The sequence below is a fragment of the Anser anser genome, assembly GCF_964211835.1.
Source record: "Anser anser genome assembly, chromosome: 1".
Taxonomy (NCBI): Eukaryota; Metazoa; Chordata; class Aves; order Anseriformes; family Anatidae; genus Anser; species Anser anser.
Genome location: NC_139720.1, coordinates 183,068,389 through 183,079,612, shown reverse-complemented (window position 1 = coordinate 183,079,612; position 11,224 = coordinate 183,068,389). Strand labels below are relative to the sequence as shown.

Here is an 11,224-nt window from a genome sequence, read left to right as displayed (position 1 = left end):
AATGAGACAGCAGTGGTTTTCATGGGCAGGGCTCAGCCCCAGCTTTGTGGCCTTTGTTATCAACTTCTATATGCCAGCATTTGAAACAAAGCCCTCAAAAACAGATATGGAGACTTGCAGTGGGAGGTCACCAGAAATTACTTCCAGCGTAGAAAGCTGGCAATAAGATAAAAAAAACCCACCTGCACCAAGTGTAGATCCCCACCACAGCTGATTTCCTTTACAAAAATTGTGTACGTTATAAAACATAGCTCCACTGTGAGTGAACCTTCCCCAGTTCACATGCCATGGCTGCTCAGAGGAAGGCATAACACCAGCAAACATGTTTGCTCCATGTCTGGAAACGGGGACACCCAACCTGATGAGTCAATCTGCCCACTACCAGCCCCAGCATGCAAGGCCTACCTAAGGTGATACAGGTGGTAGACACTAAAGTGCAGAGCTTTATTTCTCAGCTTCAGAAATGAAGGGTCTAATTTTGCTCATGTGAGCAGGAATGTGACTTGAGTGACCAGGCTTTGGCCCCAGCCTTAGGCAGCTTCGTGCTTTCAGCTGTAAAATCAAAGGGAGGGGAAGTGGTGGTGGAAATCAGGCCAGATTCTCTGAGAGGCCAAAAGGGAATCTGGGACAAAGGAAGCTATTTAATTCCTTTGGCTTCCTTAAGCTTTTGACCAGTGGATAAACAGATGTAACTACATACCATCAGCTGCATGCAATTAAATACGTTGCTTATATTTGCAGATGTCTAGAAAGATTCCTGTATGTACACAGCACAATGTTGTGAGAGGTAGGGGATTACAGAGCTAGATGGGGACAGTCATGTTGTGTGTCAGGTCGTGGTCAGTGCTGGCCAGAAAGCTGCAGCACCTTGAACAATACTGGGCTCTCTCAGGGAATTTGAGTTTGCGCTTTTAATACAGCCTTTGAAAGAGGGTGTCGTTCGAACTGGCTCAGATACCATGCAGGAAATAAAAATATTAGTACACAAATGGACTAATATGAAATAACATCTGACTCTTCCTGACTGTGACTGAACTTGGCTGTTTTGGATGGAACTTATTTCCGCTCCTGTCAGCTGGAGGGGCAGCAGGTCGTTTCTATCTTGGGACGATGAGAAGCAGCAGCAGCTCAAAGACAGGCGAAAAAATCTGACGCCTGGTCTGCTGCCAACAGACAATGTGCTGTTACAGCACAGAGGAATATGAAGCTTGGAAGGGGAAGCAAAGTGTGTACCTCTTTCTCCAGACACGCTTAGGAGCTCAAGCAAAATACAAGCCTTGGTAACAGTATATATGTTGAGGAGGGCAGAAGATATATCATGAAAATGAAAATTATGTGAGATAATACATTGCTTGTAATAATACATTACATATATTTATATAAAAAGCAGCATTATGTATGTTAAATATACTGAATATGACACAACAAATACATATTCCATTTATTTATATATATTATTATACTAGTCATGATTTGTAATGTTTATGATATAATTTAGATATAATTTAGACTACTATATATAGTACATTGGTTATAATAAAGTTCTCCAGCCCATACTAGAAACAAAACAAAACAAACAACAACAATAACAAAAAAAACAGGTTGCTCAACAATTCTCTTCCAATTCACACCAGTCTTCCCTGAAAGGCTTTTGTTCACCATTGGCTAGTTGAAGAGTAATATTTATCCCAAACATTGTTTTTTTCTTCTGATTTGTGCCACTTCCATTTTTTTTATGCATGCGGAAAGATCTTTTATAAAATGGCAAGGAGCAGAGTTATCCTTTGGGAGGGCATAGGGTCACATTTGGAAAACAGAAGAGGCAGGATGCAGAGGCATGTCTGTAGTCCACGAAAACATGATGCTTCCCTGTGCACTGTGACACTGCTCCATCAGGAAAACATGCGAACCAGGGTGAAAATGCAAATGTGAAGAGTGGTATTTCCCTGTGCTGAGGGTCAAGTGGTTCAGGATGCAGGAAGATTTACTTTAGAAAATCTCCTTGTCCGTGGTGTAGCTTTGGACTGAAAAATTGCCTTTGCCTAGAAATACCAGGGCTTCCATGAATGACAGGAAAACATGTATATGAAGCTAACACATTTACAATTGTTTAGGGGTACCAGTCACTTAAAGACTTCTATTTCTATACTTATATCTCTTTCAAGCTCAAAAATTTACCATGGGTTTAACTTTTAAGGCACATAGCTATTTGTAGATTTTTGTCTCCTGGAAAATTAAGGAACTGTGCCAAAATACTTTGTAAGGGTAGGTGGTCCCTTGAGGAACCCAGAAGCATTGCTAGGAATTTAACTGTCAGGAGCTTTATTTTTCATAATAAACATGGTGTGTGGTTTTGTTCTTTTTTGTTGTTGTTGTTGCTCTTTTTTTTTTTTTTTTTCCCCTACATGGTCTTCTGTTCAGTGAGCAGAAACATACAAGGGTACCAAATAGAGAAATGACAGTAAATGTGAGTGTGGCATGTTATGCAAGTATTTCTAAAGTTGTAGGTGAGGATCTCTAACTCGTATGATCTTCAATACTTTTGCAAGTAAATAATATTAAGAAAATCTGTTAATATATCCACACCCCAGATTTTGACTCATGTTCCCAACTATTTCCTTGGTGAAGATGACAACAGGATGCTCTCATACCTCCAGAGACATTTCTGTCTTGTGAAATATTAGCCCACTTACACAAACTTGATCTCCGTGTCTTCACCTTTCTCCCCCTGCACTCCAAAGAGATTCCTTGTTAGCTGTACAATCAACACAAAACATAACCTCAGCAACTAGTCAATCTAGTTTATTGAAACATGGTTTTGACACAAGTGAGATATATCTATCCTTTAGATGCAAAACTATTCACTAATAGGGTGCATTTGGATAGACACAGACACAAACACATTGGTGAGATTAGGCTGAAGATAACCATCTCTAGTTATTTTCCATTCCCTTGTAGCATTTAAGGCGTAGAGTACCTTGCCAGAGGCTCCAAGATTGTCACTTGTCCCTGCTCAGGCTTACTCCTGACAGGGGAAAAACACAGAAAAAGAGGTTGCCCTCTTTTGTTCTAATTATTTGCCCACTATCTTTTTGCACAGGCTACCATCTTGATCCCACTGACATTGCAGACCTTACGTATTACTCTTTATTCCTTCAATAGCATGGGACCCAGCACTGCAGGAATTCATATGGCTTCCTTACATCAGCTTCAAGATGTGCCGCTGGACACATAAGCCAATCTGAGCTATTGAAATAAGGATTTGGAAAATGAAAGTTGGTGAAAACTTCATGATAAAGCTTTGTGCTTACGTCAAAGACAGCATAAAATGACTAAAACACATTGACTCTTCAATTGAATATAACCCTTAGATAGCCAAGAAAAACAGGATTTTCCCAAAGCTATGTCAAGTACTTTTCCACCTGACCAGCAATGACATGTTTTCTGCAAATTTGAGACAGAGCTGAAAATAGCTAGTTGCAGTTATTTTTGCTTGGGAGTAATAATGCTCAGTTTACCAAGAGCTTTCTCCAACAAGGTTCAGAGCATTGAGAAAGCACTTTCACTGGCAGAAACCTTCCTTTGGGAGGATTTCACAGGAAGAGAAGGCTTTCAGCCGCGTCTGCAAGTTTTCATGAGACAGTTGCTTTCCTGGGAAACATGACAAGCCATGACAAGTCTTTTTTTTTTTTTTTAATTATTATTAAAAAATGAGGTACAATTAAAAAGAAATCTCAATGTGGTCAGAGTTTGGACCCTGTTTTCACTTAATTGCAACTGGTCTGATTTGTAGGAAATATGCTACAAATTATTCACGGACTTAAAAATGCAGACAGCAATTTCATGAGATTTCCCAAAGTACGCATACGAGTAACTTGTCATTGCCTAAATAATTTTAGTTTTCTTCTGGATCCCTACATGAGGACGAGCTGCCAAACCTGCAGCCTTCCAGCTCCATGCCAGCCCACGTCCTGCCCTCACTGCCAATAGTCATCATTCGTAGCATCCCAGTACCCACACTGTTTGCTGGAAACCATTATCTCACTTGATAATCAGCGAAATGTTAAACAAAATACCTCAGTGGCCAGCTCAGAGAGGAAAATCTGGAAATGGTAATGCCTTCTAAACAGGCTGTGCCAGCACTGGGTCCCATTTAGTTCTTCACCTGATCTACAAAGTCAGCCTCAGCAGAAAGTATTAGTGATACTTTACATTTCTATTATGTGTAAACCTTTGGCCAGTGTTTGTGAAGAGACCTTGCAGAGGAGTGTGAAGCTGTTGGGTGACACAGCACCTGAGATAGGCACCTCTGCATGTGCAGAGAAACAGAGAGCAAAGAGGCACTAAGATACTCAGGTGAGCGTTTTCCCTTTAAATCACTGGTTGGGTATCGTGAAATTAAATAAATGGACTCCAGTAGCAAGGCACATTCCTTTCCTTCCCTTGTCATGGGGAAGGTGGGCACTAGAGCTGCATCTACAGTGCTCAACAGACAAGGACCAGGGATCACACCCAGGCACCTAACCTCTGACCAGACATGCCACCGAACTCCTGCCTTGGTTTTGGCCAACCCCGTGAGGTCTTTCCCAGACACTTGTGGTCCAGAGGGGCCTGGCACAGAGCAGCGTGGCTACAGGGTGGCCAGCGTCATGCAGCCTCTTTCATTTAATAGCATGGACCCAGTCTAGATGCTCCAGCAGGAATGTGCGTATGTGATTTTGCAGTTCTGCACCAGCTACCTGCGGTATAAACTTCTGATTCTTGCTTTGAAATTTTCAGCAGCAAAGTAGTAGAGCACAGGGTCGAGGCAGCTGTTCATGGCAGCAAGGCAGAGCGTGACCACCAGTGCTTTGTGCACGGACAGGTTGTTCTGGCTCCAGCTGTCGAGCATCAGGTGGACTGTCCTCAGTATGTGGTACGGCAGGAAACACAGGAGGAAGAGGATGAGAGTGATGATGATGGTTGACAGTGCCTTCCTGTGAGAGACCATCTTCTTGCGCTGAGGAGTCCTGGACTTGAGCAGTGCCCTGATGGCAAAGACATAGCAGATGATAATCGTGCAAAAGGGCAGTATGAAGCCCACAACGAGGACAATGCTGTTCATCATGAGGAGAATATCTGTGCTTTCAGGGTGGAGGTCCAAGCATTTGTCTGGGTTACTGTACCCAGCAATTTGTTTGCAAAACAGAGGGCTGGAGGCTGCCAGAACAAAGACCCATATCGCTGCACAGGTTATCTTGGCATACTTCATGTTGGTTACTTTCCAGCGCTTGAATGGGTAGACAATGGCGGTGAAACGAACCACGCTGAGCACGGTGAGAAAATAAATGCTGCAATACATGTTCACGTACAAGGCGTAAGTCATAATCCTGCAGACAATATCACCAAATATCCAATGCGATCCCAACAGGTAATAGGAGGCCCGAAAGGGCAAAGTGCTCACAAACATAAGATCTGAAACAGCCAAGTTCTGCATGTAAATGTTTACTGAGGTCTTCCTCTGGGAAGGCTGGAAGAAAACATATATGGAGAGGCTATTTCCAACAGCACCCAGGAAGAAGATAAAGAGGTACATGACAGGATAAATGGCTTGCTTGAAGGCATCAATGGTATAGTTGAATGAGCTGCTATTTGAGTTGTTTAGCATCGTCTCAGAAATATTCATAGTCTGGAGTAGTCTCTGCCTTCCTGCCAAAGTAGAAAGAAGTGGAGTGAGTTCAGGGTTGCAGCCTCTGCAGGGACTTCAGTGCTGGGGTGGTTTCACAGGGCAGAAGTTACAAGATGCAGTGGAAAATAAAGGTTCCTTATTGAGTAATCACTTGCAATGCTCCTGTAAATGATCTCAAGATGTAAAAATCTCAAGATATAAAGCACCAAGTAAGCTCTAAATGGTTTCAGTATTACAGCATCTCTTTGTTATCTCAAACTATGAAAATCCTGGCTCTTGAAGGTGAATGTTATGCCTACATTTTGATGGCAATTCCCTGATCTTCCCTATGCAAAATAACCTGACTTACCACCAGCCATTTTGTAGCAGGGAGGTTTTGAGTCCCCAGTTACCTCCCAAGGGAACATCAAAAGAGAAATCACTGTCCGCTGGTAAGTTTGTGCTTCAAATTAGGATAAAAAGTCAAAATTTGTCTAGTTCCAATTCACCAATTGGAACTAGACAATTTTTTCTGGTATGTTATCTGCTGTTGAAAGCGTGTCACTGAGCTTTCCTGAGCAATACCAAGGGCATATTGACACACTTCAATATGTGTCAATTACGGATGTTTCGACCTGAAACACTGAGTAAATGTTTTGCTAGTCATGCATGGTTCCTTTTTTAACTCCCTCCTCCTTATTTCTTCTTTCCTCTAATTGGTTTCCAAGGTCTCTTTTTGTGGGGCCTTTGCTTCGTTTACTGCTTTTTCAACCTTTTTTGTGCTCATTTCCTCTAAATCAGACACTCATCTATGCAAACTTCCAGGACTGCCTGCATTAGCAGTCCTAATGAAAATGGCCTGCAAAAAAACAGGCTGTGTTCATAGAGAGTGACATTTTCCCCCTCCATGAGACTATATTTCAATCAAATCAAAATCTCTGATCACTAAACCACTCTAAATAATATATATTTCTAATTAGAGGCTATTTCCTTGCTAAACTCCTCGTTTCTTCTCCCAGCAAACCTGCAGCTAGTAGTATTTGAAAATGAAGTCTCTAGTCTTGTTACTTGTTTAACAGTGGGACAGCAATCCCCTCTCTGCATCTACCAGCACATCCCAGAAATGAAGCTCTGGAAATTTTTACCCTAAAAAAGAGAATTATATGAGATTTCCAACTGCATTAAGAAGGACGTCTTAATTTGCTCCAGAGGGAGTGATAATGGGCCAATGGCACATGATTGTGCGTTGTATTTTAATTTGGACCTCACAGGCTTCATGATTTTAAATGAAATTATTTGCACTCCTGGAGTCTCCCTAGGGGGAAGAGTAGGATCTAGACTTGGGAGCCCTTGTCTGCCACTTGCCCACTAGAGTACTGGCAATGCTGCTGCGAATGGGAGGTGATTTGTGAACCCTTAGCCTTTTCCCATGGTGTGGGAGCCTGTGCTATGCTGAGGGCAGCCCACGACATCTTCAGGGCTGTGTCTGGATCCCCTAATATAGCAACCAGATGTGCCCTAGCAGTCACCTTTTATTGGTTCCCCTGTGAGACGGAGCATGGGAAATGGGACCTCTCCAGGCTGGGCTCCTGTGGGACAGGGCTTACCCTCCCTGTGGCAAGACGGGACCGTGGCAGCTTAGGCAATGAGGACATTTCACTCACAGTGAATTTGTGTCCATCCCTGCAGTGACCGCAATCATCCCTCCAGAAAACAAAGACAATATCTAGGAAGCTTAGGAGCACTGAAGACTGGAACGGGGAAAACTGAATATTAGTGCTCGGCAAAGCCTCTGGGAACAAGTGCTCCTAGAGTAAATCTCATCCGAGAGCCTCTTCCACAGTGGAGGGGATAGACAAGGTACAGTCCCTAACAAATCTTTTGTGGTCTGAGGAGTTTTGAATGATTTTGGTTGACTCTGTACAAGTTGCTTACTGTCTGACACCGAAGTTTTCTGTGTGGGATCAGGAACCAGCTTTTCTCCTAATGGAAGTTGGTCCTATTTTGCAGGGAAACATTGCATCCCTATGTATTACAAAGGAAAGAGACCTGTTGATTGTGTTTTGCTATGACTCAAGCATCTGTGCCTTTAGAAACCTCGAAACACAACAAAATATCTATCAGTGAAGAAACCTGCCAGTTGTAGAAGCATCCGTGTTTTGTGGGCCACCAAGCCCTTCTGTGAGATAAAGGAGTAGAATGAGGAGGAAGAACTTGGAGCATGGTCAAATTCAAAGCCCTGCCCAGCACCACGAGTAATGAAAGTCCCGTTGATGAAAAGCCCTTGGGTACCTGTGCTCTGGGGAAAGCACTACAGGCACAGAACCTGAATTACCATTGGTCAAGCTCTTCAGGTGAGGTTATCCAGCTAGCAACTACCATTACAGATATTTTGTGCTCCTTATCTCTCCTGCCATCTGAAGACCTTCAAGAAACCAAATGTGTATGTGTAATTGAGGAAACTCAGCATTCTTGCATCTGGCAAGCGAGCCAGTACTCAGACTCCTCTCCAAATTATACAAGTAAAACCTTAAGGTGTTATGGGCTGTCTAAGAGAAAAAGACTGGGGACCAGTAGCCTGAAATGCGTTAACCACCACGGTGCCTGCCTTCTGCAAACGGCCAGGAATGACCTTTGCAATTATCATATGCAGATGCTCCTATTAATTGTGTTTTAACACACGGATCAGTGTCGAACAGAAGATGTGCAGTGAAAGACATATTCCATGCAGGACTATCTCAAGCAACCACAGAGGAGAAGGAGAGAATTTTAATCCCGTCCTTGAAGCCAAGAGCTGTTCACCAGCCAGCTAAGGCCAGGAGATGGCTCCTTGATACACAGAAAGAATGACATGTCTAAGGAAAGGCAACAAACTTTTTCACAGAGCATCCAGACTGTCTCCTGGGTCAGGAACAAACAGCAGGGGTTTCAGGTGAGAGGGGATCTATACGGTCCCCAAAAAGACTTCCAAAGGGAGATTGATAGTTCAGTCTAATATCCTTCTGAGAAAAAAAGAGGGAGAGAAAGGGACAGTCTGCAATGAGAGTCTCCCTTCAGTGGTGCTTGAAGACTTCTCTGCTGGAAACTCACTGGGAGGAGTTTTTTCTTTATGTGACTTTCTCTGATGGAAGCTACCAAGAAGAAGGAGCTGATGCACATCCCAAAGCTCTACCTTGGCAGGAGAGGGAGCACATCCACTGATCAAGGAAAAGGGAGGCTTTTCTGAAGTAACTGCTGTGTAAGTAGATTAGATGTTGAGTTTGGGCGGTCTTATTTTTTAATTTCTTCTCCTCCGAGAAGTTTTCTAGAAACATTTACAGCTTGATTATTATGGATATCATCAAGGAATATCGACCTTTTATTATAAATCATATATATACAAAATTATATTTTTTTATTATGAATAAAAATGCTGCCTTTTATTTTAGCCTGGCTTGAGTGTGATTTACGATTATGTGGCAATAAGAAAGTGAATCTAACACTCTCAAGAAACATGGGTACACAAGCCTGGTGGGGAACTGACAGAGCAAAAGAAAGAGGAGACTAATCTTGATTGAAGGAGATACTAAACTAATAAAAGTGTCCCAAAACTATCAGATTTTAAGTTGGGGATGCAGATAGCAGTCTGCACAGACTTGCGGTGTTTCAGCACGTGGATGAGACTGTAGAGAGGAGAGATCTAGGATGTAAGGAAATGAGGGATCTTTCGGGATAAAGGCAAGCCGTACAGAAAGGATAGGCCGCTCCATACCCAGAGTGAAGCCGGTGTGCTGGCACTGCAGACTGAAAGGTTTGCAGAGGAATAATTGATTAGAAGCAACAGGAGAGCTGACGGGCATGGGAGAGCAAGTGGGCTGGACTGACAAGAGCTGCAAGAGCAGTGCTGCTGACATCCAGTGCGCTGCTGAAAAGGCCAGGAGGGAAAAAGCAAAAAAAAAAAAAAGCTGTAAAGCACAGCTGCAATAACAGCAATAACCAGGGAAGGCAAATCCAACTGCCCGTAAAGGCTGGCACATGTTATATTGAGGGAGTGAGAAAAAGCAAACCTTACACGTAATTCTGCACCAAAGCTCAAATCCTAGGATAAGACAGGGGGGCTGGAAGGTTTGGCATGAAACGGCAGCCCTGGTGCAACAGGCACCTCAGAGACCTGCTGGGGAGAGGATAATCAATGGGAGCCTGTGTTGCCATGCTACCGGCTTTATGGTAATGATAGTGTAGGATGTACAGGTGGAGGAGTGGCACTGTGCAGGAAGGACTGTGTAACTAGCAATAGCATAAAAATATTATCGCTACAGAGAAGCGCTACGAAGTCCTTGTGGGCAAACATCCCATCCTATGATAATAAAAATATAGTACTAGGACTGCACTACCAAGCTCCTCATCACGACGATGATAGTCATCAGAAAATGTTAAGTGAGATTAGAAAAGCTGAAAGCAGATAGTATTAGCAGGGGATTTCAGATGCCTTTGTACAGATGTGATACTGCATCAGAATAAGATACAGAGATGATATCTGTATGCAACAAATGCCCAGTTCCTAGGATAATTAGTCCCACAATCCACAATACAGGATGTTATTCTGCATTTGATCTTTAGTGCTGCATGGGTCCTAGTTAAAGCAGTTTTGGATGGAGAGAGCCTTGTACTAACAATCACAGTAGAGCCTGGTTCCAGAACCAAGCATTCTACAGAATTTGGGGGGGGCATTAAAAAAGAAAGAAGAAAAAAATAAACACAGAAAATTCAACAAAACCCGTTAGGTCAGAGGAGCTAGATGCACTTGACGTTATGTGTGCAGGAAATATTAAGCTGGCTAGATAAGTAAGAAGCCAATAATTAGTGAGGTCCATGTGGCATTCATGTGAGTATCCCAAAGGATCTCAAATGTGGCGCTGCTGGCCAAAGCACATAACCCACCATTACAATCAAGCACGGTGCCAGGGACCAGTGTGTCACCACTAAAGCTCTTCACCTACAAGAAAGGCTTGAGAGAGGAACTCGAAGGCTGTGAGTTGGTGGTCTCGATCCTGCCCTACTCGCCTGCTGAAGGGCTGTAAGGATGGATGAAGGGGGGCATTTTATACGTGTATACGCATATTTACGCATTTACACAGTTGGATTTGTCAAAGCTTTTGACAAAGCTCTGCACTAAATGTTTCTAAGTTGCCGGAGAGCTGGAAGGTATGTTCTCCTACGGACTGAAAGCTGGCTAAATGGTAAGAAGCAAAGTGTGGGGCTTAACAAATCCGCAACACAGTCCTCTAGAGTTCAGTAGTCAGACCAGACTTGTGGAGGATTTTAAGAGTGAGGACTAAAAAATCTGGGTCTCTTCAGTACGTACAGGAGGATAGGGTCAAGGTCTGCAGATTTTCAGAGGTGGAGGATAGTGTGAATGCACTATTATTCACAGGGTCCCACAGTACTGGGACTTGTGGTGCTCAGCAGGGCTGTTGGGAGTCTGCTTTCAAGCAGGTAGAAGAGGGTGTTCCTCTGTGCAGTAAGGAGCAGGCAGCACTGGCAGCCTGGGCTCTCCCCAGTTCTAGTGGGGAGCTACACCATGAGCGGACAGACAAG

General features: G+C 43.3%; 1 protein-coding gene across 5 annotated transcripts in view; it reads right to left on the bottom strand.

Moving 5' to 3' along the window:
* Window positions 1-252: 252 nt before the first annotated feature.
* Window positions 253-11,224, bottom strand: part of CYSLTR2 (cysteinyl leukotriene receptor 2) — a 29,195-nt gene continuing 18,223 nt past the window's right edge. For 2 of the 5 annotated variants that reach the window (XM_083796090.1, XM_083796091.1), the window contains exon 3: window positions 254-5,688. In XM_083796090.1, the coding sequence (XP_083652216.1) occupies window positions 4,736-5,665 (930 nt within the window). In that variant the 5' untranslated portion in view covers window positions 5,666-5,688 and the 3' untranslated portion in view covers window positions 254-4,735. Of the gene's footprint in view, window positions 5,831-11,224 lie in introns of all 5 variants that reach the window. The other 3 variants (XM_083796092.1, XM_083796093.1, XM_083796089.1) reach the window with 3 other exon arrangements.